A 27,944-nucleotide genomic window follows, 5' to 3' on the forward strand; every position below is an offset into this window, starting at 1 on the left:
GTATTTTGTGGCCGCTGGTGGACAGCTAGAGAAAGTGGTGGAAAGCTGGGCAAGGGACCACATCTGTGCCTGTGCCGAGCCGCAGAGCAAGAACAACCTGCACGCGTTCTCTGCTACCCTGCCCCGGCAACGGCTGGCACAATCACCAACCAAGAACAGGCTGGTGCCGCGGGTGGGCAAAAGCACCGCGGCCGGCGCGGAGGGTGGCGCTGGCAGCGTGAAAGGCGTCTTTGTGCAGGACTTAGGGGAGTGGGTGTGAGTGAAGGAGGCGCGAACGGAGCCGGACCTGGAGTCTGGGGTTCTGGGACACCACTACCAGCCACTCGGCGGACGTGCTGCACGGATCCGGGTTGTGCCGGCAGGGGGAGGTGTGGTGCTGGAGGGGTGGGGTGGAGGCCCTAGGTTTGGTTTTTGAGACAGGAGTGGAGAGAAAACAGGTTCGAGAAAGCTAGAGAGAATTGAGGAATTTTCATCCTGTCCCCTCCCCTAGGTGTCACAGATATCGCTAGCTGGAAGGGCGCAGCCCCTCGCCAGGCGCTCACTCAGCAGTGGGGGAACCTGGAGAGTAGCCCCGAGGAGGAGCCTCCCTCCTGCCCCCGGTTACCGCTGCCCCCACCTGGGGGGGAGAGGCGGGCGCCGTGCTGCCCTCCCTCAGCGCCCCGGCCGCGTGGCTTGCGGCTTATTTTCCCAGCTGGCAAGCGTCGCGCTGCAGACAAGGGAATGCCTGTGGTGAGTTGTTTATTTTGTTGAAGTTTGCGGTGGGCCGGGGGGACGTGGGGGGCAAGCGGCAGGCAGCGGCCGGGACTGTTTTGTTTAGGTCTCCGTCCACCTGTGTGGTATAAATCTGCCAGCCTGGGGCGGTGGGGGGGCCAGGGTGAGAAAACTCCAGCTCTCCAAAAGGCCTCTTTTGCCACTTGCAGACCTAGAACCACATTTGATTCTTCTCTCTTGGAATCGGCTAGATCCTAGCTAACACCATCTCCACGCCGCTGATCAGCGCTTCCTGCACCCTCAGCGAACTGGGCTGGCGCTCCAAAGAGGGTCAGCGCCCACGACCCGGGGACAGCTGGCTATTGAAGTTCCTCCTGGGTACTCTTACCCGTTCCTTGAGGACAAGGGGAGCTGAGGATTGATTTGATACTAGGGGCATAGTGGGAACTTGTTTTGGCTGCTTCTGCCATGAAGTCTGTTCAAGGGTGTTGGGTCTACCCGGTACTACAAACCGGGATCCAGGTTGGTCACAGTTTCCCAGACTTGAGGCTGTGGGGGGGAGGGGGGGTAACCGGTTGGCTCCCGAGGGAACCCAGAGGAACCCCCGGGGCGGATGGCAGCCACGGCCGCCGCTGCGTTTGCCTGTAAGAAAAGCCTAAATACATTAGCGAGCTGGTAAAGCTTTTAAGGCCTTCTCGGAGTGAGTGGCTGGCTAATGAGAGGTTAATTTTGTTTGGAAGGGAAGGCTGCGCTGGTTTCCTGAGATAAATGGACAGGAAGCGCATTACCTCCGCACGCTGGCAAGCGCTTTCCAAATGCTTTTTGCACCTGCTGCTTTGAGCGGTGCGAGGCGCGGCGGAGCCCGCGGGGATCGCGGGGGCCCGCTGTGTACGCTCGGGTGATGAGACCCACGCACGCCCCGGGCCCTCTCCTTCTGGGGGCGCAGTGCTCACCCCCGGCTCTGGGTCTCTTCTCTCACACCCAGGTCCTGCGTGTTCCGGAGCTCAGGGACCCCTTGATCCCGCCAAGCTCCCTCCAGGAGCGGAAGGGTTAAGAATGATGTAAGTACAACCCACAAGCTGCTTGCCGCTGGGCTGTCAGACTCGGGGCTACCTCAGCCCCTGCTTTGCGTCCGCGGTGAGCTGGGGAACAGCCGGGGAGCCCTAGTTACTCTAGAATGGATTGCACAAATCACAACCCCGGGTCTGATTCCTGGCTCCGCTGCCCACTATGATCTGTTAGACAGAGACCGTCGTATTAGATTTCTGGAAATAGGGATTCTGTATATTAACAGGGGAACAGTTAAGACATCACATAAAGATTCAAGAGAAGAAACCGCATCTTGTTTAGAATCCATTAATGTTAACTGGCATGTGTTTTAATTCTGTCCATTTTGCACGTTCATACCATGGGATGCTTTGCTGTATCCTCTAACTATACTGTTCTGGTCTCATCTTTCCTTCCTAAAAACAAAGAAGAAGGAAGAGGAATACAAGTGGCAAGAAACGGTGGATTTGTGAGTTGTGAATGCTATCACTTCACAGTTATCTTCTGGTTAAAATATAAAATCTTGTATAAGTCATCAATACTATGTTTGTGTTCTAGCTCCCTCCCCAGGATTTTTCTTTGTAGAGTCTTAAAATCCTCCTTAACTTGCTACATACAAGCTGGGAGAGTGGGTGCGCTGTAAGTGACCATTCACCTTGCTCTGGCTTTCCAAGCGGATTCAGGATCTTGTAATAGTCCGAATTTACCGGGCAAGTGTGTCAACTGACCTAATGTCTTGAAAATAGAAACTACCTTGTGGTTTAATTGTGAAAATTAACATTTTCCTCTAGCCAGCTGAACGGTTATGCAGCAATAAAAAGTGAATTGTTAAGCTTATAAATCTTGTTTGTCAAATTTTACAACAGAGGAGCAATAAAGTACCTTAGAAGAAATGAAGTTTTTCTTCTAAAGAACAGTTCCATTTCAAGACATTAGGATTTGCAGTGACTCGAGGGTGCCCTCTGTTGATAAAATCTAGAGCGCCCCTGTACTTAAGGAACAGGATGTAGGAGGGAGAAGAGAAAAGGAGGAAAACTAATAGAAAATCAGGAGCGAAGACTCAAACTAAACTGAATTTGATCCTTAATTCTTGGTTATGTGTTTTAAAGTGTGTTCAATAAAGTGGGGTGTGTCTTTCATAGGGGTGGAATTAAATCCTGGAAAAAGAAACATCTTACTGTTTGTCTTTGTTAGCAAAATCCTGTGAAAGATAGTGTTCACATTTGATTACTTTTAAAAGACAGTTACCAGTATTTCATTAACTTTATTTCATTGATTATATGTAGTATTTGCAAGAGAGTAAATTTTTGGTCTATCAGTATTTACTTTGCAATATTACCTAAAAATCATATAACTCCCCCCAGAAGTCATTTCTCCAGGCAATTCTGAAGCTATTATTAAGCATATTATGGATATACACAAGGCTCGGATTATATCTTGGGCAGTGAAAGGTGTGTTTACCACTCGAGTCATCATAGTATGTAATAAGTAAGTAATGAAAACTTGCAGTAAAAATAGATAGGCATCCTTCATTGAGGACCTAGTATTTGTACAATTCAGAATGTCTATTGAGAAAGCCTGAATGATGGAAGGTTTGCCCTCAATTACCCTGGTCCATTGATTAGCATATTGTAACATGTGGAATATTAACGCTTCCGTGGTTGATACTAAATTCCTAATTAGAGATTCTGCGTAATGTAGCAGGTAGAGTGGCAGACTGCGATTTGTATTTAAGTGAATTTAAAATGGCAGTCCTGAGCCGTTTGGAGAAGGGCAAAGGCAAGGCAGTATGAAGTGGCTCCCAGCCTTTTAGGCCATTCTTGAGATTAGATACCACTTCACACCTACTGATAACAAATTGGAACCTATCATCAGCCTCACAACATGCCTTCCTATATCTCCACTGGCAGCATGTTCTCTGGCAGACGATTGGCATTTCCCCTCATTATTGGATCCATACAATCGCAAAAGTAGCAACTGACCCGCCGTTGAATTAATCTGCTAATAGACTATGAAAATTTGTGGAAAAGCCACTGAACAACAACAAATCATGGCATAATTACTCTACACTGCATTAAAAACTCACTATCCTCATTAATCTAATTACACTGTAACCGAACACGTTGAAGTTCGCCCACTCTCAGACCTCTCCCTGCTTTCGGGAAGAGAAATGTCAAAGAAACAAGAACAACAGAGCCTCTCACAGCTGCCAGCGAATTCCGCCGGGAACTGGCAGGTACCTTCCCAGCCCATCCGATCTGTTCCGGACCGCGGGTCACATTCGGATTTCCTACGCGACTAGGTGCTAGCTTCACTTAACATCCGCAACAGGCTCGGGACGCGGTTCCGCGGATGTGATTGGCTGAGAAGGGACCTGCCACACCGCGCTAGGTAAAAGCGCCCGTTTCCTTCAAGGAGCCAGAGCCGGAGGAACAGAGTGGGGCATGATTTAAAAAAAAAATTTTTAATAAAAACCTTGGAGTGAAGTGGAACCTGATCACATTAACTCAAGGAGAGGTCAAAAACCCGTTCTTTTGTAACGACGGCAAGAGAGTTGGTGTCTTCGGTTTCTGTAGGTCGTCGCTGATGGAGGTGGAGGAGAGAAGGAGGGAGCGGGAGGGAGCGGGAGGGAGCGGGAGGGAGGCTGGGCCCGGGCGCAACAGACAGGACGCGCAGCCGGCGGACGCGGAACTCGAATTACACTGGGCTGGCTGGGGGCGGGAGGAAACGCGCGGAGCAGGCGCTTTGGACCCTAGCAGTGGCAGACTGGGCCGAGAGGACCGCCTAGTAGCCAATGGGGCGGGAGGGCGGGGCGAGCGTGGGGTGGGGACGGCGCGGATTGGCGGGTGTAGGGCGGGCGGGGCGGCAGAGCGGAGCTGAGATTGAGCGCGAGGGCCGACGCGCAGATATCCGGGCCCCGGGCGGCTGCTCGCTGGGGCTGGGTGCGCCTCCTGTTGGTCCACACCCGCGCTCCACGCCCGCTGAGCCCAGGCTGGCCGGGGCCGGGACGCCGGCGCGCTTCAGGCGGGGCTCGGCACTCGCTCACCGTCTTTGTGTCTTCTTTCCTCCTCGCTCTGCCCCCGCCCGCTGCCGTCTCTGGCCGCCACGATGCCGTTGCGCCCGGTTGCCGCCGCCGCCGACTCGCTCCGCCCGCGGCGCGCTGCTCGCTGCGGCGGTGGCCGCGGCCCGTGTCCGACGCGGGCCTGAAGGAGGAAGAAGAGGAAGCGAGGCGCGTCCCCCGGCCCATGCCGCAGCCACGGCCCCGGACCTGCCACGGTGCCCGCGCCGCCGCCCTTGCCGGAGCCCACGAGACCTGCATGGACGGGCATGGGCTTGAGAGCAGCATCTTCCTGCGCCGCCGCCGCCGCCGCCTCCTCCGCTACCGCCGGGGCTGAGCAGCGCCGCCGCCCCTGGCTCTGCCCGCCGCCCCTGGCGCTGCTGTTGCTGCTGCTACTCAGCCTTGGGCTGCTCCACGCAGGTACGAGACGCACCCTCGAGGGGAGCCAGCCCTAGGGCCAAGTGCTTTGTTCCTCCACACCCCAGGTCCCGAAGGCGCTTGCTGGGGCGGAAGGGCGGCGGGAAAGGCCTCACCACCCCCTGACATGCACCTTAGCTGGGCTTGCGGCTCTGCTGCAGAAACAGTCGCCGACGGAGCGGCGCTCCAAGAGCGCAGGGGAGAGGCCTCGTCCCCTCCCGCCCTGCCTCCTGCCTTGCCCGCCTTCGGCTCGGACCGTTGATAAATCTCCCCTCCAACAGCCACTTATCAAAGATGTAGCGGGCGGGGGCTGCGCGCCGCAGACAAATGTTCCGGATGCTTTATTGCACTCTGCTTTGGTGTTTACTGAAAGTCAGGCTGGGATCAGGTTTCCGCCGCAGCCGCCGACTCCTCGGAGGGGAGGCAAGGAGCCTTCTGCTGCTTCTCAAAGTTGGGAGGGGCGGCGAGGCGAAAAATCTCACCAAATGGAAAGATTTTCACCACAGTTTGAAAACGTAGGGGTTAATCCCAAAGTAACTTAAACTTCTTTAAACTGGAATTTCTTTTGTATTTGCGAGAGCTGCTTTTAACTCAGCTTTCAACCTTTTTGGGAAAACTCGTACTTTGTGACTGGCCGCGTGTTTTTGGGTCCCAGGAGAGGTTGACAGATCTCATGCTTCCTTCTGGAGGTCGGCGCTTCGCCTGTGGAAGCAGCTGTGAGAAATCTGTTCTTAGCAAAGTACGCCTTCCTCGCTCATCTTAGCGAAGATGAGCCTTTTAGTATGTGATACTTTTCTTTTTTAAATGGTTTCATTGGCACAGTATGTCAATTTTATCTCAGTAAAGCTGGAGGAAAAAAATCCAGGACGCTCTTTACAAACAAGTATCTTATCGGAGTGTGTCTAGACAAATAACTTTTTAAAATATCAAGTTGATAGATAATTTATCTTTTAGTTTGAGAACAACTAGAGCATTAGATAAGTTTTCCTTCGAGATCTTTTTGTCCTATCTTTGTAGGACAGCAATCTGGAGAATCCTGGGCTTTAATGCCACCCAATTGTACAGAGTAATTTTTATTTATTTATTAAGTCATACTAGGGGTGTTAAAAATCCGGGAGGTCTTTTAAGTAATGGAGAAAAAATGTGTCATTTGAGGAGACGACTTAATTTACTTTGTGTAACTTTGCATTGTGATGTAACAGCTGCATTTTAACACTGTCTCTTGGGGAATCCTAGACTGAAGTCTTAATAAAGTGTGTAAATACCAAGTTTTACAATGATTAAGGCTGTAAGTTAGTAACTTTAGAACCTTAGGAAATAATACGAATCTGCTTACAGTTACATGGAAAATTTTTCATGATGTGTCAGAATAATCTGTTCAGGAGTGTTTTGTGTGAAAAATCACTGTCCATAATGTCAGAGTGTAGGTTTCTTGAAACGGAAATTGAAGTAGTAGGCAGGACTGTGTCCCTCTTGACTGCTTCGATATTGTTTCCCTTAGTTGCCATAGGGTCCTATAAACAAGATTGGAATGTGGTCCTTGAAGATATCTTTGCTGGGCCCATGAAAGGCCTAAGAAGTTGGTTTAAAGGTTTAGAAAATTAAGGTGCCTCAGTTCACGAACTTGGAATATGAAACTCCTCTCAGTATCCTAATGTGCCCACACTAAAGCCTCTGTTAGAATTTTCCCAGAGTTGCTGTGGTGAGTGATATCTGTGGACAACTTGTTGGAATGGAGCGATTAATCTGGTTATAGAAAAGAGGTCTCCTTTTGAGAGATTTCTTTGCAGAGCAGTGCTATTGAAATGCTGGGGTTGTTTCTGCTCAGAGCAGGGAGCCTAGCTGAGTACTCTTTGCAGATGGGCTACCATATGTTTTATGCCTGGATCCATATAATTTGCCTCATCACCCCATATGGCTCATTTTGTTCACTTCAGCATATCTCATTTCTTTTATCATAAACTGGTGATTGCACTGCAGATTCACATGTGCCATCCTGGCACTGAGAAAACTGTCTTGAATGGTGAGGTTTTTATGTCTGAATCATTAATAAAAACTCTAGACCCACAAATCCTTTAGTAAATTTCACTTACTGGAATGAAAATACTGTCACACCATACATAGATGATTTGATTTGAAAAATAGATCTGTAGCTGCAGATTTTGAATTCTGCCCTTGAGAAATGAAGAGTACTTTTACTTTTTTTTTTTCCCCCTGTAAGCAAACTTATGCACTTCCTGAATGGAGATCCAATATGGGAGTTCCTTGCTTACTCATACACTTCATGGCCTTCTTGGCTACATCCTTGCGATTGTTTCTGCTCAGCCATTGTCTTGGCATTTTGACAGGCTTACTTTACCGCTTATAACAGTCAGAGTGTGCATTGTCATTATAAATTCATGAAGCCTGGATATTTCTGGGTGTATACTGCAAATTAGTCATTATACAGGAGCCTGTGGTGGAGCTGAAACTGCTGACCCGAATGCACTGTCTCTAGTGAGTCCTCCTCCCTCCTGTCATCTCTATTCAGAAAGGCTGTTAGAAACCTCGTCCAGAACAAAGGAACCCAAGGACTTCTGTTTTCTGTGAGATTTCTCAAATGAATCGGCACCTACCTGCTATGCATGGGGGGGGGGGGGGGGACGGGAGGAAAGGAACAAAAAAAGAAGCTGGGAATCTAAATCCTGCTTTTCTCTTCGTTTCTAAACAGTTGCATCTGTGTTTCCATGCTGGTTTTACTTTTGATATCTTATAACCATTTGAAATAATTATAAGTGAGTGCATGCTCGCATAGATTTTATAGACCATAAAAAGAACAGATCGTCACTGCAAGTTTAGCGGAAAGTTCTTGTGCTGTCATTTGTATGTAGTCTAAGAGCTGTTCATTACTGAGTGATCTTGGTCCAGTTTATTTTCTTGCTTTCTGCTTATTGTGAATCTGATTTCAAAAGAAAAAAGAAATGACACAGTAGTTACTGATCTTTTTTTAAGCTATCAAGTATTGTCTTGAGAATCAGGAATTTAGTGGAGATGTGACATGCGGAGGAAGGAAAACAGGATTTGAGGGAAGGCACCATGCCCCGAGCTTCATACTAGCTGTTTTTATAATCCAGCCAGGATTTTCCTATCTGTAAAATGGCTTTAATGCCTCTTAGGGTTCTTGGTTGATTGGGGTTTTGTTTACATTTTTGCTTTTTGGAGTGAAAATAGTTGAAAAATGATCTGATCTGCTTTGGAGAGAGGAATTCTATAAATATTGGAGCTGCTTTTGTCAACTTTGCAATGAGCTAATAGAAAAGAGGCCAAACATATAAAGATGTGTTTGTGATTTTTTTAAATTGTGATTTAGTGATAGCTATAAATCCATAGCAACAAAATATTAAAATATTTTAATCTTCTTTTTCACTTGTGTTAAATCAAATACCTAATCTTGACTGAATTTTTTTTCTCTTTTTGGTCTTTGAAATTTAAAAAAGGTGGGGGAAGCATCTTGAGAGGTTGTCACCTCCTACCCTTTTCTTCCAGCTGATGCCAGAAACAGATTACAGGCTGTTTCATTCAGATTTAAAAGCAGTTTACTACTGAAAAGATTAAAATATCTTCCTAAGATGATTATTAGTGTTAGTTTTAGTCTTTATCCGATGAAGTCTTAAATCTTGATATTATCCTGAAGTTTTGTTATGCCCCAATCTTGAATAATTATATACTTAATAATACTCTACTGACTGATTTTTTTCCCCTGCCTACAATAAATATTTTATGCCTAGAAAAGATCACAGAGTTTTTACTTTAGAAAAACCTACTCATTTCTCAGATGAAGAACTTAAGATTTGAAGAGTCTAAGTCTCCTCCATAGTTTAGAGACCTAGAGAGAATGTGCAGGTAACACAAATACGTGTTACAGTTCATTTCTATAAAGTCTTAGATGGGTGATAAAGAAAAGTATTTTTCTTCTCAGTAATTCTGGTGTTCCTACTTTATGGAATATGGTATTAAATTGATTGTTGCACACCACTGACCTAGTATGTTCTACTATGCAGTTCGTTCTGCTTTTTATGCTTTGAACGGTTTTATAAATTTTTATATGAGAAGCTAGGGCCAAAACATTATTTGAAAATTGACTTTTTAAATAGTAGGGCAGTAATACATGATTTTTCATTACTTCCTTTTAGCTTTGCTTAAATTATAAAGTTTATATGAATTGCTGATTTAAGGGAAAAAGTAGTTTATATATCCTCTAAGAATTCTATGTCCTGTAGTCCTCTGGTTCTGGAAAAAAAAAACAAAAAACATAGTTGGCGGACTCACCTGTCACTGTTGTGTACTTTTTGATGCAGTGTACTTCTACTGATAAACTGTGTGGGAGCTGGAATCCTAGGGTGATGGACGTTGCAGGATAAGTGACTAACTTGGTCAAATCAATCACTTTATTTTTTCAAGAGAACATTTACACTTTGTAGAAACCAGGAGATTTAAGTGTTAGTTTATTTACAATTTGTTGATAAACATCCCTCAAGAAATGCAGAATAATTTAGTATTTGGATTTTTTTTCTCTTGTTATTCTTTCCCTATAGCTGTACTAGGATTGGATAAAGGGGTTTTAACTAACCGTGTTATAATTTAGGGGTTTCTCTTCCCTGAGGTACACAGAGTTTATTCGTGGTTTTGTGCATAGACAGTGCTTTCCAAAGCAAATTACTTATGTAGTTTTCAAAAATCAAAACAAAGTTCACATCTTTGACTTGGCCTTAGACCAAACTAATCTTTCTCAAAATCTATAAGCAATAACAAAGCTGATCAAATATTTCATTTATCATTTCCTTGTAATTTAAATTTAATTTAATTTAAGAACACTGGGCTCAACTCCTGTTTACTCACAATGGCCCATGCTTTAAAGTTTAAAGTTAACTAGCTGCATGCAGTTTTTCTCCCAGTGGCATACTTTGTGAGAGGCCCGGAAGCACAATACAGCCCTATTTCTGAAGGCCTTCTTAAAATAGGAGTCCATGAAATAGAACAAACAGTTCCCAGAGGAGAATGTCATTTTCTCATGTAGCTCAGGGAGTTGTGAAGCGTTTAAAAAATGTTTGGTCTTATCTTCTTTCCCACAGGTGACTGCCAACAGCCGGCCCAATGTCGAATCCAGAAATGTACCACAGACTTTGTGTCCCTGACTTCACACCTGAACTCTGCCATTGATGGCTTTGACTCTGAGTTCTGCAAGGCTCTGCGTGCCTATGCTGGCTGCACCCAGCGAACTTCAAAAGCCTGCCGTGGTAACCTAGTCTACCATTCTGCCGTGTTGGGTATCAGTGACCTCATGAGCCAGAGGAACTGTTCCAAGGACGGACCTACATCCTCTACCAACCCTGAAGTGACCCATGACCCTTGTAACTATCACAGCCACGCAGGAGCCAGAGAACACAGGGTTGGGGACCAGAACCTTCCCAGTTACCTTTTTTGTGGCTTGTTCGGAGATCCTCACCTTAGAACTTTCAAGGATCACTTCCAGACATGCAAAGTGGAAGGGGCCTGGCCACTCATAGATAATAATTATCTTTCAGTTCAAGTGACGAATGTGCCGGTGGTCCCCGGATCCAGTGCTACTGCTACAAATAAGGCAAGCATACTTTTTTGTTTCTCTTTCTTACAGCTTTCAGATATTTGATTCTTAGACTTTTGAAGTGTGATACAAAAGACCTAGTTTAAAAGGAACTTGTCTTGGTCTCCTTGGCACACAATTAGCAGGATGGATGGAAGATTAAATGAAAATTACTTGGTAAGAAATTTCTCGCTGGAATTCTAGGGCTTATGTAAAATGTGGGTCTGAATTTAAATAGGCAATGATATGAAAAATAAAAAGTAAACAGTGAAGTTGGGTTCTCTAGGGAAAGGCAGGCCTGTTTAATGAAAAAAATAAGTTCTTTTGGGGGGAGGGTATAGCTCAAGTGGTAGAGCGCTTGCTTAGCATGCATGAGGTCCTGGGTTCAATCCCCAGTACCTCCTCTAAAAATAAACCTGGTTACCTCCTGCCCATCAAAATAAAATAATTAAATAATACAGTAATAAATTAAGAAAAACATAAAGCTATTTTTTTTTTAATTTTTTTAAAGTTTTTTTTTTTTTCCAGTGATGTGTGAGTGCAGATGTGTGTATCTCTTGAAGAAATCCATGTTGAGATTTATCAGGTGACTGAAATGGATGTTCTGAATAAAGAACACTGTGAAGCCTGAGGTGGTAACCCATCAGAAAATTTTATTGGAAACTTGGAAGCTATAGTAAAATGTAATGGCTATAAATTAGCTTCCCCATTGGCAAACCCACAGGGGTGTTTTAGTTCCTAACCTTGTGACCAAGGAAGTTAAGAACTGGATATTACAGAGTAAGGATGTATAACCCCACATAATCTCAGGATAACCACTGAAGTCAGAAGCTGAGGGGGAAACTGACAAAATGAAGTTAAGCTTACCCTTCCTAGCTGCCAGTGTCTGATTTGTTGGTTGATTGTTTTAAAGAAACTAATACTGCATAAGAGATCCCCTCAGCCACCTTGAAGGCACCAATGTTTAGGAGCGATGACTGGGTTTCCAGTTGCCAGTCTGTGCTAATTCAGGCCTTAGTAAATAAATAAAGGGGTCAAAAGGGGTTGTCTACTAAAATAGTGTTCCAGGTAACCAGCTCCTTCCCTGTCTCCCCCAAACACAAAATCATACATACCGATTATCTCATCTTGTTTAATTTCCTTTGTTTATTTTATCTATTCATCAGTTGGTTTGGACTGAAGTATAATTGACAGGGAAAAAGCTTCTGTAATACTTGTTCTTTTGATTCCAGAACACCCTCCCTTGCCTCCAAACATACGTAGCATAGTTTTTAAATGAATTTAAATGATTTTACTTGGCATTTTGTGGCAGGAATTTTATAACACTCCCAGACACACCTTGGAGACACCCCGGGTATGTCACAAACCTAAGATTAGAAATCATTGCTCTGAACCAAGAAGACTATTACATCGCTCTAGACCTCTTAGGGGAACTCAAAACTGTTTACATTTCAGCTCCCAAAAAGCCTGATCTTGCCTTTCCAAATCTTGTATCTCAAACTTTTCCTCCTCTGGTTTTTATAAGTATGCAAATAATTTTTCCTATCTGTATATTGAAATATGTATATGCTGTAAGTTATAATATGAAACTATACAATTACGAAGTTACAAGACAAGCTATGGCCAAAAATCCGTCATTATTGAGGAATCGTAGGGCATAAGACCTGGGAATAGTCATTGTAAAGACATAACACTGAAAATTCAAGAAAGCAGTTGCATTGGAAATGGACAAAATCATCGTCAATTATGCAAATAATTGAGGGCTTGCAGGGTAACCTTCGAATAATACTTTTGATGTTGAGTGCTGTGTGCTTGGGAAAATACAGTTGACCCTTGAACAACATGGGTTTGAACTGCACTGGTCCACTTATGTAGATTTTTTTCAACAGTAAGTATGACAGTACTACACAATCCTTGGTTGGTTGAATCCTTGGACACAGAATCCTGGATGTGGACGGCCAACTATAAAGTTACATGTGAATTTTGAACTGCACAGGGGTCTTTGCCCCTAATCCCCACTGTTGTTCAAAGGTCAACTGTATTGTGTTTCTTTTCACAAGCCCAAAGTTTTATTCTCCATGCCTTCTATCAAATCACATGGCACTTCTTTGTTATTCAACCTTTCAGATTTCTATTTTTTTTTTCTGATTGTATTGAAAATATTTGGGGACAACTGGTTACCTTCTGAGTACTAATATATAGATGGAATAACTGACAGTGAAGTAGTTTAGATCGTTCTGTTTCAGGGGTGGTTGAACCTATCATAGTTTTTAGCAAATAAAAGGTACAGATTTGTTTTCCTCTCTCACTTTGGTAAGGATCAAAGGTTTCACCCGTTCCAGAAAGGAAAGGGGGAAAGCCATCTTCTAACATAAATTCAGGCAGACGATGAGAATGCTTGGTCTTTAATTGCACTGTTGGAAAGTATTTCCCCACATCTGGTGACCATGCTGTTCAGCAACAAATTACTCTATGGCTTCATGACCTCTAGTAGTTGTTTTTTTCCGTCTTCTTTTTCGTAACTCTCTCCAAAGCCCCCAGAAGCATCTGGAAGGTTACTGTTGAAGGCCTGTCTCCATGTTGGTATGGCTTGTGCTGATTAAACCAAACAAAGGCCTAAAATTTTGCAGTGCAGTTTCCTTTTACCTACCCAGGGCCAAAGTAAGACCTTTAAAAAAAAAATTCCAAGCAATTAAAAAATGATGGCAATAAAAATAAAAACAATATGAGACCAAAAAAAGTACATATGAAGTAAGTTCCAAAAAAGATCTAATTTTTTTCCTTGCTGTCTACTGCAATGCTTTAAAAAAAAAATCTTTCAGAAGAATTTTTTATTATGAGTTACAGCTTTACTGAGACCTTCATGTATATAGGTAAGCCAGGAAAACACATTGCAGATAGTGTGTCATCCTTGTTGTGGTCAAGAATCTTTAATAGCCTATATGCTCGGTGTCAGTAGATTTAAAGACTGACCAATGCTACCATACTGTTAGAGGCTGGCCAGTTGTGATACTGTAATTGTTGTGTATAAGGATCCATTCATTTCCACCCTGAACTAAAGACTAGACTCGGGTGTTTTGCTTTTTCATCCCCACGCCCCGTCTGCTGCCTGAGGGGTACTGCAGGGGTTCCTGGCACACCCACACCCACACCCCTCACCTGAGATCCACGTCAGCTCTGGGCCACCCTCCGCACCTTTGTGAGGGGCGGCTTCAGGCCTGCAGAGAGATGAGAGGGACAGGCTCAACTGGCAGACTTGGCTGCATGGGAAGAAAAGCAGTTTTTGTTTTGGGCGAAGGAGGTAGTCCACATAATCTAGACTCTGGGGGATACATGGCAGTAGCTCTCCTGGGCCTCACACAGATCAGTAAACCAGATCATCAGATCATCTGTGCAGATGCTGGACTTCTGTACCTTCCGTTCCACATTCTCTGCCAGCCTCTCAGTCTCAGCTCCTGTTTCCTTCATTCTGTGTATCTGTGTATCTCTCTTTGTGGATTTAATAAGGGATTGTATGTGCCATGATTACAGAAGGTGGTTTTGGAATAAATTATTTTATAAATGTATTCCTAGTAGCATTTATTAAAATCATCAGTTTCTCAGGGGCATTGAAAAGGATCCCTTTTCTAAAAAAGAAAAAAGAGGACACTGTGAACTCAGCTACAAAACAGAAACAGACTCACAGACATAATAAACAATCTTATGGTTACCAGGGAAAGGGGGTGGGAAGGGATAAATTTGGAAGTTTGAGATTTGCAAATGTTAACCACTATATATAAAAATAGATTTAAAAAAAAATTCTTCTGTATAGCACAGGGAACTGTATTAAATATCTTGTAGTAACCGATAATAAAAAAGAATATGAAAACGAATATATGTATATGCATGGCTGGGACATTATGCTGTACACTGGAGATTGAAACATTGTAACTGACTACACTTAAATTTTAAAAATCCCTTTTCTAAAAAAATTTCAAGAATGCATTTATTACCTAAACAATAGCAATATTTTTAGAAATTACTTTTTGCAAGTAATTTGGATACATTTGCTTTATTTTTTCTTTTGTTTTAATGTCCTTTCCCATCACTTGAGCTTTCTTAGCCTATTCTCTAACCTTATTAAAACAAAATTACAAGTAAAAAGGAGGATTGAGATGACAGCAAGTCCTTTTATGTAGATGTTCTGCTACAGATTTTTCTGTGCTTCTTCCTTTAGTGAGAAAAGATGGCTTACCTTCAGGCAGTTTGATTTGGGGAAAAAGGTGTATTCTTCGTGCTTGACCAAGCCCTGCGACTGTTGGCCAGGTGACCACTCTCTGAGGTACCTTGTGTACTGTGGTGCCACTCAGCTGTGGGCCACCAGCTCCTGATAATCCCCTGGGCAGAAGCACTTGGCCTGTCCGTAGCATGGGAAGAGACCCTGCCCATCAAGTATCTGTATTTTCAGAAGTCCATAATTATTTCTAATTTTCAAACTCTAGCTACTTTTTGGGAAATGTCCAGAAAACTTCCACTGGTTGTTGATAGTAGAGATACAGAAAGACTTTGTTGGTTTGGCTCATTCTTGCTTGCTGTCTTCTTCAAACTGTGTAACCCAAGGTGTTCCCTTGGGATAAAACACTCTTCAGTTGTAAGGTCCTAGAGCATGATTTGGGCCCTCTCCTCATTTCTGATGTGTCTTATCATGTACTGTTGTTTGACAGCAGTATGTGGGCATGTAAACCAGTTTTCTGGGTCATTCTCTGTTGGTTACAAAATCAGAGCCAGAGGTGCCTGCATTGCAAAGGCTCTCAACTATGGTTTTTAAGCATATCTCTGCATCAAGATTTGGAAATCTGTCCTCTCTTGACCCTAGGCCTAGTACATTTTTCTGTAGCCAAGTTTTTGTAACCGGTTACCTTTTTAGTATGTTGATGGAGACAATGTACACTCCACAGTGGTGATTGTTCTTATTTTCGTGAACTGATATGCCTCATTCTCCCATCTGCTGGATTATCTTTTGACTACATGGTCACTGTTCTTGCATGCAGCATCATTGCAGGGGGGGCATATGGCATTTTCTTTGAGAATATAGAGCCCTTTTCTTCTGGAGAGCACCAAATGTCTGGCAGAGACATTGTAACTAATCCTTAAAATCTGAGATTGCTCTTTATTTTATTGTGAATATCTGTTATTCAGGTAATTCTTGCCATCCCTTTAAGATTTTCTCTTTGTCATGGTCCTCCTTGTTTTGCAGAAATGCTTAAAAAAAAAGACCAATTGAGGCATATAGCGGAACAGATGGGAAAGAAGCTTGCAGTTGTATCTCCCTGCTCAGTATACTATACTCATTTCTCTGATCAAATGTATGATAGTTTGGTTCTGCATTTGAAATACCAAGAATTTAGGGCCTATTGTGTATGGGAGATGCAGAGGTGAATGTAATCTCTGCCTCAGTCTAAAACACATAACTAAAATTTGCAGCTGTTGGTGGAGAATTGTTGGGTTTATGTGACAAAACAGCTATTTTCAAGGTTTCTTTTCAGAACATTGGTGGTCCACATTCATGAACTGGTTTCAAGTGCTGCTACTCAACAAGTTGTCTCGGGTGTTAGGAAGGAACAGGAGAGTGACCCAGAGAGATGGGCTGCTGGACCTAGGGCATAACCCACCCCACTGGTCACTGTCATGGGTCAGTGTTTCTACCCCTAGGATTTGGCACAGTCTCCCTTTCCACCTCCCATAAGTGGCTCCTCACCTCCCCCTAGGTTTTCTCAGTCCTATATAATCTAGCAGAGTCTAGAACCCTGGCTGCAACTTCTGAAAGATTTTTGATCTTTGCTTTAATATTAAAAAGCTTTCTAAGGAATTTGACTATCAGAGTCGCCAGTTCTTAGTTAAATTCATTTTTCAGGGTCCCATCTCATCTTTAAAACTCACAAAAGCGTGTCTTAGATATCCTTATCCTCCCTGCACTTATTTACTATAGAAACAATTTTGAAACTATTTAAAGAATAGTTTTTAGAAGAGCAGAAATCAGCTGTTTCCTGCATAGCTCTTGTTTGTACTGAATTATAAAATCTTAGGCCCAGGAACTAGTCAACTTTGCTTCATATAGGTTTGGCAGATTGTCTGGAGGTAAAAGGATTTTCAAGCATACGTGAGGAAAGGAAGCAGAAAAAAGAGGAGAAATTACTAGCTCCATAGACAGAAGTGGGCCTACCTTGGTTATTCTTGATGCTGTACTTCCCAAGCGAGGAACACCTTTAAATTGTCCATGCACATTCAGATACCCTGAGTAATGGGTCTTTTACCGTCTTTCTAGTCTCTGGAATGAAGAAACATAGATGTTAGTGGAAACCATCTAAAAATGTGTAAAATTTTTGTCAGTGTATCTTCCAGTTTTATATTTTGAATCTTCCTTACTGTGCCACTGCCTCTGTCCCAGAGGTGGTTTGGAAAGAGCGAGGGGAGCTTCAGAATCTCCCATTTGTAAGTGCAATTCACCCAGCTCCTGCCTGAGCCAGGCAGGATTCCGTGTGGGTGCTGTGGGCCTCTGCGACTTTAAAACAGGTAACACACTCCATAGCTTAAACCAGAGGCACGAGGCCAAGTCTGATACACAGCTGAGAGTTAGAACTTGTTTTTCTGTCACTTTTCCAAATATCTCTGTCTACCCTGTTAAATTTTCTTTTGAGTCAACATTTTGAGAGGAAGGGGCAAGGAGGAAACATTGGATGGTTGGTACCCTTTTTTTGTTGGCTTCAATTAATGCTAACCAAACAGTTTCTGCCTGTGCGGAATGTGGCATGTAAGAGTTACCTACAGTGTTGAACAATGAGAATGCTACCTTTCCCATTTTGTCTTTGTTTGTTTTGACTGCCATAGAACTCGCTTTTCCACTGTCGTGAATTGTGTTCTTGTGGGTGGGGTAACTTCAGGACTTCTTAAACCGCTCAGCTTGTCAGTAAGTGATAACTGACAAGAACAGCAACACACACCTAAGATACAGAACTTAACCAGTGAAAACAGTGCTGCTGAGTCTAGAAAGAACTTCAGGTGGAACGGTCTGTGGAGAGAGGATTTCCGTATGACCCAGTGAGTTGGTTATTTTAAGACTTGGAGCCCACAGAACCTTTGTCTACGTCTAGTGGGGTTCTTTCAGTGTTGGAAAGTAGGATGTATTCCTGTGTATAGAACTGATGTGACAGCATTTAAACACTGACTTCCCATCTCCTCTGCATGTGCTCCTGAAATGGGGGTCAGGGTTAATCTTGCCATTTAAAGGTGGGTCTACGTCCACACACTTGCACACACATGCACTGGTGTGGTGTCCACGCCTTCCTCTCTCCCTGCTTCGGGAAGGTGAAGACAGAGGGAGACTGTTCTGTAGCTTTCTGGTTAACTGGCTTCTTGAAATGTATAGTCACTGCCTCTAACCACCTAGTTCCTGAGTGGGCTTTCCTTTCCTTTTTTTTTTTTTTAATAGCCCTGAGAACCTGAAATTGAACCTAGAAGTGACAGAAAAGGAGTATATCATGAAGGCCTTCAAGCCCTTTTGCTTTTTGAATCAACTCCCAAAACTGAAAAAATGATCAAAGAGGCTGTGATTTCCTAATCCCCATGGGTTTGGGAAACAGCTGTGCTGAACCAAGGCCCAGAGCCTTTGCCCAAGGTCCTGCCACCCCCATGAGGAGGGAGATCCCTGAAAGCAAGACCAGCTAGGGCAGATTCCTGCCCCTGGAGTTACTGCCTTGGGCCCTGGCTCTCACCTTTCAGAATATTTTTAGCCTCTGGTCTAAAGCACAGTGGCAGCCTAGGCCTGTAATACTGTCCACACATGCCTGACTTCACGTCAGAAGCATAGTGAGTTCTACATTTGCTGGCCTCCTCATAATGTGAAGTCTGGATGCAACAAACAAATAAGAAGTCCCTTGTGGAGTTCTCCGAATGCTAAGACTGTGAAGACCAGAGGCCTTTCCTCCCCAAACTCAGCGCTGCAATAGCTCTGGTCTTTACAAGGAAACTGGCCGATTTCCCTGCCTCTGAGCCTATTTATACTCCAGCGTTCCTTGTTTTAAGTGTGCAGAAATTGCTCTTTGGAAGTTGACTTCTTTCTTTCTTTCTTTCTTTCTTTCTTTCTTCCTTTCTTCCTTTCTTCCTTTCTTCCTTTCTTCCTTCCTTCCTTCCTTTCTTCCTTTCTTTCCTTTCTTTCCTTTCTTTCCTTTTTCTTTCCTTTCTTTCTTTCTTTCTTTCCTTTCTTTCTTTCCTTTTTTTGCCTGTCCCTTTTATGTGCCATCCCTGGGCCTGCTTCTCTCTCTCTCTCTCTCTCTCACATGCTCTTTCCAACCACTGAGCTTAATGTTTCTCCCCTTCTCCCCTGGACCACCCTAGCAGCCTCAACTGTGGGTGTCCTTCCCCTCTGGTTTGGTTTCTTCTTTCTCCATCTGCTGCCAAGAACCCCTCCAGCAGCCAAGGCAGCCCTTGTTCCTGCATGCATTACCTAGGGCAACACTGAGGAATAAAGAAGTCTGATCCATTCCATTTCTCTAGAATCCTGTAAGTGCTCCTAGACCAAGAGCTCTATAGAAAGAGACTCGTCAGGGTAGAGAAACCTATTTTGTTACCTCTTTAGAAGGGAAAACGTTCTTATAGTCTCATTCAAGCCCTAAAAGGATTCTAGAGTGATTTTTTTCCCCTACCACACTTCTTTTAAACACATGTACTCCTGTCTTCCTGTTAGTCTCTTGTCCTAGTCCAATGAAGTTATTTAAGAAAAAATACACTTTTGTAGGTCTTAAGTTCAGACTTCCTATAGGTAGATAGCTGACATACAGGCTGATAGTGGTGGTAAAATGACATCCAGTTTATTAAGTTCACACCTTTCTAGTGGATTTTTTTCTTAGTTTTTCAGGAAAAGTGTCAATAGCACCAATTACTAACCAACCCAACATTTTTTTCCCTTAAATATGGTACATACCGTCTCCTACGTTTTATATGAAGTTGTCCAAACAGGAAGTTTTTCTAGCTGAATATGCTCTTATTTCCTGCTCTTGTTTCAAGATAGAGAGGTCCAGAGTTCTCCGTCCCGAGATACACATGCCTGATTTCTCTGCCAGGCAGGGACGCGGGCGAGGGGTGGGTAACCAGGGCAAACACTGGAAGAGGTGCCTTCAAAGGCCTCTACTTCCTCTCCGTGCTTCAGGGTTCCCTTGGCTCTGACTTCTCCACGTTTAGAAAGATCGGCCCTCAGAAGTAAAGATTAGGTGTTTCAGAGCTGGAGATAGAGCACGCATGTTTTTCCTTTGAAGCATGTGGTCTTGTTGGAATGGTTTCTTTTTTGCTTAGCCTCGCGGTTGGCTTGTAGGGGCTGCCCCTGAGCTGGGTCAGAGCAGAGGGGCCACGGGCACAGGTCCACTTCCTCTCCCACAGTCGCCTGTTGTCATGGCCTGTAATTGCACCCAGAGGATCTGAGGAAGTAGCTGTATCAGCTAATTATATGAAATAAAATTCATTTTATATTCCTTTAACACAAGCAGAATTTTAACCAGGTACATATCAAAGTTGTGTTTTCCTGTGTTCCAAACTGATTTCTCTGACTATTTCAGTTCAGTTTGCTGGCCCATCTTAATCCAGGAGGTGGGAGTCCCTTGATCTAAAAGTCCAGTTGTGGTATTTGAGGATTCTGAGAAGGTCCTGCACTTGTTTTGCAGTGCAAAATGGCCTGATTAAACACCGATAAATGTTTCTTCCAAAATACAATAAGCACAAAGAGTTAAGTGGGGAATTCTGCTGTTTGAAAACCTCTGCGCAGCACTTTGCAGGGCTGGCTGAGCCTGAGGAAGCTCTGTCTGTAACATTGGCAAGGCAGTGAGTGCCTGGCTCTCCTTTTTGTTGGCTACCTCGTTTTTTTGTTGATTTTTTTTTTTCTTTTTCCTGGTAGAAAGGAGAGGCAGGTGCCTCTAAATATTGGTATTTCACAGCAGACCTTAACTCCTCATTGCCTTTCACATGTAGAAAGGTTGATTTGTAGCTGCTATCTTTTTCTTCCTAAGAGACCCTGTGGGTGGTAAAGATCTCAGGGAGTGAGGCATTAAAAATGAATGAGGAGACTGGAGTGGGTTGTCTGAGATGGGGGGTTGGGAGGGGCTGGGTAGGGGAGGTTTAACAAAAGGCATTGATGTTTTAAATGCACAGAAATGCCGTCCATCAATAATAAATGGTGTGGCATAGAACAGATGTGCCAAATTGAGTTATTACAGCATTTGCATCAGTTCTAGAAGGGGGAGTGAGTAGCACAGCTGATGTCTTTAAGTGGTCTGTTTGAGAGCTTTAGAATCCAATTTTGAATGTCCTGTTTTTACCCTCCTATGGCCGCCAGTTGGAAAGGTAAAACGTGTGGAATTTCCAAATATTCCAATTAAATTTTGAATGTTTTTAAAGTAAGAATTTTTAAGAGTGAATAAGTTACGTATTTCTGAAGGAGACAGAATCTGAAAATGAATTTCTGGCCCTTCATGGCTGAGTGCTTGCTTTTTCAGACCTCAAGTTGTAATTGTATGAGGAATGAAATTACATTACAAAACTTGGAAGACATATGAAACTGTTACCCAGCGTTTTCTGCATTGACATTGATTGTATCTCTAGGTACCTCTTCAGTACCTACTTCAACTACAGAGGACCACTCAGGAAACCTCTCTCGTGCTTTGAGATCAGTCCGTCAGCCTCAGCATTTTGATTCAAGGGCATGTATGCTCTGTGAGAAAGTATTTCACCTAGAAGAGGAACAACAAGAGAAATACCAGATTCGTTGTGTCATAGAGAAAACACGCCAAGGAAACTGGACAGACAGACAAAAACCTGTTAGGTAAACTGGAATATTCTGTAAGTGTAGGTAGTAGTGCAGAGGTCAAGCTTTAAGTTTCACTTGATCTTCTAGAGGGGTGGGAGTTCCTGTTCGTGTCACAGGCATAGCAGAGGACAATAATGTGAGAGGTGTTTGCAGTGATTCCTGAATTGGAATTGGTGTTTTTAATGAAAACAACAGAGACTAGGTGAGACGTGGAGCGGTGCACTCTTGACCCTTGCTTGCCTTTTTGGAAACTTGTTTGGAATTGGATCTCTCTGTTGTGTTGTCCCAACAAAACTAATTCCTCTTTCATTTTCCTAAGGTGAACAAAAAATGCCAAGGTGGTTTAAATTTGAGGTTTGTTAGACTAGAAGAACAGATTACTTAGCTGTTGTAGAAGAGTTCACTTATTCTTTGAGTGTGAGTGTTCTAGTTGAAAATGTGGGTAGCGATTCTATGAAAAGTCTATTACTGACCCTTATTTTAGCCATCTGTATTAACTTTCAACTCTTTCAGGTGCAGAATTTACTTGAATTAATCTTTTCACCTCTGAGGGATCCCAGCTTGCCTTAGAAGAAACAAAACAAAGCAAAAAAAAAAAAAAAAAAAACACTTGTCAAACTGTCTTTAGAGCCACCAAATAAATCTGTTTTATAGTCCCATTAGATATCTAGCTCAAAATTCCATTCGCTGTGGAAGGTCCTATGGTTGGATGCACAACAAATTTCCTGAAATCATCTCTGGTACACCTCCTTCAGGTTGTTAAGAAGGTGTTGAAATGTGAGAAGGCTGGTCGTGAAATTAAACTGTGGCTCAGGTTAATTAGGAAGGGAGAAAACCACGCATTTTCACAGCACATTGTCTGGCTTTTAGTTGCAGCTGCAAACAACGGATATGAATTTAACCAGTTGCTGCAGCACAGCTGGTTCAGATCTGGCTTTATAACTGGCTGAAGTGAGATGAAATGGCTGGAAAATTCTAGTCAAGTAGCACCAGTGGGAGCATGTGGAATTAAATCGTGTGAGCAAATGCTCGCCAAGTTGGGGAGAAAGCTTGAGACATAAACTTGAGGGCGGTGGTGAGGACTTGCAGAGAAAGGGTGGGGAGCGGGGCCAGCACATTTTCTGGTCTTTTTAACAAGGGTCCATTGTTTTGATTAGGTCCTTTGCAGGAGGCGGGAGGGTCCCTCTCGTGCTTGTAGTCACTCGTAGCGTGTTTGGCCTGTGTCTGTCTACCTGACTCCTTGACTGAAGTCACCTGATACTTCTTTTTTCCCTCAAGAAGAAGAATAAGCTATTCTCTCAGTTACTGATAATAACTCAGATGTCCAAATGTAGTCTTTTTTCTTTCCTTTGGGACCATTTTCCCACCTTGTGAGCCCCAGAAAGCCCTGTCTCTTCCTGGTGGTCTTCCTTCCTTCACCTGTACCAGAGATGCTGAGGATGTTGGAGGTAAAGGTGCTCCAAGTGTATCTTTAAGTAACTGTTCTAATTAAAGAAAGGAAATGGATTCACCAAAGAGAAGCTTTTGCCTTATCAGTAGTTTGTTCTCCATGAATTGTCTGCTTCATTTGGAGAGTTAAGAGATGACTGGGGAACAGATTTCAGGGAAGTTGAAAGGACCTGGTGCTGTTTGGGGAAAACATTTGCTGTAACTAGGTTTAGGGTACTTACTCTCTGCCAGTGCTGGGAGCTGCATTTGCCAAGTGGTTTCCCTGTCATGGGGATTAGTCAGTCATGCGCAACATTTGGTTAAGGGGCTTAGAGAAGACTTTCCTGAGGCACGAGATTGCTAGCTGTTGCTGGGACAGCCCCCTCCCCAGCTCTCCTCTTCTTCCTCAGTGTTGATGAGCAAGTTTGTAGTGATGAGACATGGGATATGGTTTCACAGTCCAACAGAATCTTTTTAGAAATCAAAGTTCTGGAAGGTATATTGTTAATTAAGCCTTTAAGGGCTTCTGCCTAACTCAGGAATCTCCCCCCCCCCCAGAACTATACCATGCCTCATCTGTTTTTAGGAGGAGATAAGATACAAATTATCAATAAAGATTGCCTGTATCCCAGGGGGAGAGGTATAGCTCAGTGGTAGAGCTGATGCTTAGCATGCAGGAGGCCATGGGTTCAGTCCCCAGTACCTCAATCAATCACTAAATAAATGCAAGTTGAAAAAATTGCTTATATCCCAACAGCAGCACTGTTCTGTCTTAGGAAAGTAAAGAAAAAATTTTTCCTGATGCACATTCCCTGGATCTCTGTTAAAATTTTCATTCTAAATACACAGGACTTATAATTTTCCCTAACAGTGACGCCATTCACCTATGAGGCAGGAGCAAATGGGCTGAGTTTGGAGATTGTCTCTCCAGCCATTCAACTCCAGAATGGAGCCATTCAACTCTTGCTCTGGAGGCATGGACCATCCTATGGTCCTGCCCTCGTGTTAAACTTTGTGCGCATTGCTTCCCACAGATCACGATTATCTTCAAAGCCCACCCTGAGTGCACCGATCAGAAGGTGTACCAAGCTGTGACAGATGACCTGCCGGCCGCCTTTGTGGACGGCAGCACCAGTGGTGGGGACGGCGACGCCAAGAGCCTGCGCATCGTGGAGAGGGAGAGCGGCCGCTACGTGGAGATGCATGCCCGCTACATAGGGACCACGGTGTTCGTGCGGCAGCTGGGTCGCTACTTGACCCTGGCCATCCGCATGCCCGAAGACCTGGCCATGTCCTACGAGGAGAGCCAGGACCTGCAGCTGTGCGTGAACGGCTGCCCCCTGAGCGAGCGCATCGACGACGGGCAGGGCCAGGTGTCCGCCATCCTGGGACACAGCCCGCCCCGTTCCTCCCCGGCCCCGGCCTGGCCGGGCTACACACTGGAGAGCGCCAACGCGCAGTGCCACGAGAAGATGCCGGTGAAGGACATCTACTTCCAGTCCTGTGTCTTTGACCTGCTCACCACCGGCGACGCCAACTTCACCGCCGCAGCCCACAGTGCCTTGGAGGACGTGGAGGCGTTGCACCCCAGGAAGGAGCGCTGGCACATTTTCCCCAGCAGCGGCCGGGGCGCCCCCCGCGGCGGCAGCTGTGTGTCTGTCAGTCTAGGACTCGCCTGCTTGATCCTTATTGTGTCTTTGTAGGGGTTGTCTTCTGTTTTTTTCTTTTTTCTTTTAATTTTTTTTTGTCTGTAACAAAATTTTAGAATATATATTGTCATAATATATTGAGTAAAAGAGTATATATGTATATACCATGTATATGGCAGGATGTTTGTCCTGGGACACCCACCTGATTGTACATATTGTGTTTGACTGTTCTCACATATGTTGGATGTAGTGTTCTTTGATTGTATCGATTTTGTTTTGCAGTTTTGTGAAATGTTTTATAATGTCCCTGCCTGGGACCTGTTAGAAAGCACTTTATTTTTTATATATTAAATATTTATGTGTGTACCTGGTTAGTATGTATACAGTACCTATGCACAGACATCATATGCAGCGTTCCCTCCGAAGATGACCAGCGACGTTGTCTGTGGCTCTTCTTGGCTGCGCCCTCCTGTCCTTTCCTGCTGCTGCTCATCACCACACGTGCGGCTCTCACCTGCTGCCTCCAAGTGCAGCCGCCTCGTTCCTTTGAGCTAGGTCCTCACCCCATTCTTCTGCCCCAGCTTGATTTGGAAGGACAGTTAACCCCTCTTCGGGTGATTTTGGCGCTGTTAAACACTGATCTCTAGGAAGCCCTCTCCCTCTTTAACAGCTGTCACTTTCTCAGAGGGTGGGGAGAATATTAATACAGTTCTTAGTAACTAGGAATGATTGTTATAGCTCAGCACTTAAAGAGTATGGTAGGTTGAACCATATGAAACTGCTGTTTTTATAGGTCAAAAGGGGCTGGCAATGGCAATTTCATAGATAAATACCAGGCATTGCTAGACCCCAGTAGCTCCCGGACTTTGTCATCCCTTACCCCTGTTTAAACTGTAGCTTTTCCTCTCTTTTAACTCTATTCTGCCTTGAACAAACTAACTGCAAAAACATAAGTTTAGTAATCAGGCCTTGTCTTTACCTCTGTAATTTGTTCAAGCCCACGTTCTTAGCCTTCACTTCCATGGTTGCTTGGGCCCAGAAACACCTTAGGAGCCCAGGGACTGGGGTTTGTTAGGTTCTTTCTTTAATATCAAGGCCGAGATCCTATCACCAAGTTTTCCACCCTTCTTTGCCCTTTACACCGTGGTCTTACAGTTTTTGATGAATCTGTGTGCATGATGAAATGGACCAGGGCATTCAAGACAGAAGAGCTTCCTTGGCCTGGCTCCGTACGCAGCTAACTCTGGGTGCAGGTTAGTCCAGACATTCTCGGGCAGCATTGCACCCCAGGTGGCCTCTCTGTGTAATCAGTTACTCTCCCTCTTAACGTCTGTAGGTGAATATTATTTAGTCAGTTGCTCACATAACTTGGTGAAATCGCTGTAAAGTAAACTTATCTCTTTGCTTCTTTCATTGCATTGTTGGCATCTCTTGCAAAAGGAAAGCACCACCAGCAAAAGGCAAGCACAGTGAGATGGTGAACTGCAGGATGGGTAGGTTTACATTGTTAGATCTAAAATGTAAATGTTTGGTTCCAAGAAGAAGTGATAGAATGTGTCCTTTACCTTAATCATTTACATAAATGCAAGCAAAAATTAATGAACTTTCAATACTTAGCATTTTGGGTCAAGACTGTGCTTGGTTTTAGTTGGCCAGATAGTGTCTTCCCTTCCCTTGTCCTGTTGATATGGCACTGCCAGAGGCCCAGACTGGCAGGAAAGGAGGGTGTCATTCTGTGAAGTTCTGTTTCTCTGTGAGCTGACCTATCATTCAGTCACAGGATGGAGCTGTGGATTCATCCAGAGGCGGCAAACCTCTCAACCTTCTTCTGGTACATGAGAGAGTAGTCTTGACCTGTTTGGGAAAATTGTGAAGGTGTCCTGCTTCTTACTAAGGGTGCAGTGCCAGAGAGTTGAAACCTAAACCTGTTACTGTTTTATAGAGGCCGGACTGGGGGGCCTACCTTCCATCAGCTCTGAACTATGACTGCTTTTGTTCACCTACAGAACCATGTGCCAGGTTCAGAAGCTATAGTTAGCTGGTGATTTTGTTATGTAATTGAGTAGAATGAAGAAGGAAAAGTATTTAGGGTACTTCTAACCACTATTTTTGTGCAAATAGTCTAAAAGTGAAGTAAAAATAATAGTAGACATTTCTACAGTATCTGGGTTTAGAGTGTATATGATTAATATACCTTTGTCCTTGTCAGGGAAAGCAAAACAACCACCTCTATCCACAGCTGAGAAAAGGAAATTGGGTGGTTTTGCCATATCATTTTCCTGGAAAGGATGCTTACAAGCGTCCTCTCCATCACTAAGGTTAGTACCAGTGAGTTTAGCTATTCCCCCTGTATAATCAGTGTCCCTGTATGATGCAGTCATGCCCGCAGATAACTGTATCAGAAATACTGGTATTTCTCTTGAGAAGGGCCTGGTTTATCGTCTCTTGTTTCTTTTCTAGAATGTCTAAAGAAAATGCTACTTGGACATTGGTTTTCGAAATCCTCCTTAACCAGAAGAGTTTCGGGTCATACCAACACGTAGGTAGGCTGTAGTTGTTCAGAGGTCTTCTGGGGGAGCTTAAAACTTGTGGGAAAACACTGGTTTTCACAGATGCTCCACATGGCTGTCTTTAAAAGACTCAGAACATTTTTTTGTCCTTTCCTTCTCTTTGTTATGCTTGGAAACCCCCGCAGTGTGTCGAGTCTTTGCAAAGAAACCTTTAGATGTGGTTCATAGGTATATGAATAAGTATCTGTGTAAAACAGTGAGTGTGCAGTGTGTAAATACTTTAAATTATTATGCTAGAAAAATAAAGTTACATACCATGCTGTGGAATGTTTGTTCTGTGATTATAGTGACACCTGCTGGAAGAGCTGAGAAATAGCAGAAGAAAGGGACTGAGGGTGTCTTCGTGCAAAATCCTTCATGATTACTGACAGTAAGTCCACTGCCTGAACACAGACTCAATTATTTTCCAAACTGTACCACTATTGTAGTTTTTCCTCTTTAAATTCTAAACAATTGCAAGTAAGTCAGTATCTGTGAGATTGGTTTACAGGTATGATCCCAAAGTTCTGTCTTAAGTATTAATTTTGGTCCCCTGCAAACATGGGACCTGCATTTGGCTTGGCAACAACTTACCTCTGGTGGGACGGATCTTGGGGGCAGGATTTTCTGGCTTTAGAAACTTGGAAATCCC

The 27,944-nt window shown here is 44.0% G+C and overlaps 1 protein-coding gene across 6 annotated transcripts; it reads left to right on the forward strand.

The window, feature by feature from the left end:
• The first annotated feature begins 35 nt into the window (after positions 1 to 35).
• RGMB (repulsive guidance molecule BMP co-receptor b) lies at positions 36 to 27,580 on the forward strand. Of its 6 annotated transcripts, none has more exons than XM_074360396.1 (7): positions 36 to 172; positions 491 to 729; positions 963 to 1,089; positions 1,697 to 1,772; positions 4,968 to 5,236; positions 10,345 to 10,853; positions 24,129 to 27,580. In XM_074360396.1, the coding sequence occupies exons 2-7, from the start codon at positions 721 to 723 to the stop codon at positions 24,795 to 24,797; spliced, it is 1,659 nt and encodes a 552-aa protein (XP_074216497.1). In that variant the 5' UTR covers positions 36 to 172; positions 491 to 720; the 3' UTR covers positions 24,798 to 27,580. The 6 variants fall into 6 exon arrangements, with proteins under 6 accessions (XP_074216497.1, XP_074216498.1, XP_074216499.1 ...); XM_074360397.1 differs by having other exon boundaries at positions 963 to 1,041; XM_074360398.1 differs by lacking the exon at positions 36 to 172 and adding an exon at positions 234 to 368.
• The last annotated feature ends 364 nt before the right edge of the window (positions 27,581 to 27,944 follow it).

The sequence above is a fragment of the Camelus bactrianus genome, chromosome 3, assembly GCF_048773025.1.
Source record: "Camelus bactrianus isolate YW-2024 breed Bactrian camel chromosome 3, ASM4877302v1, whole genome shotgun sequence".
Classification (NCBI taxonomy): Eukaryota; Metazoa; Chordata; class Mammalia; order Artiodactyla; family Camelidae; genus Camelus; species Camelus bactrianus.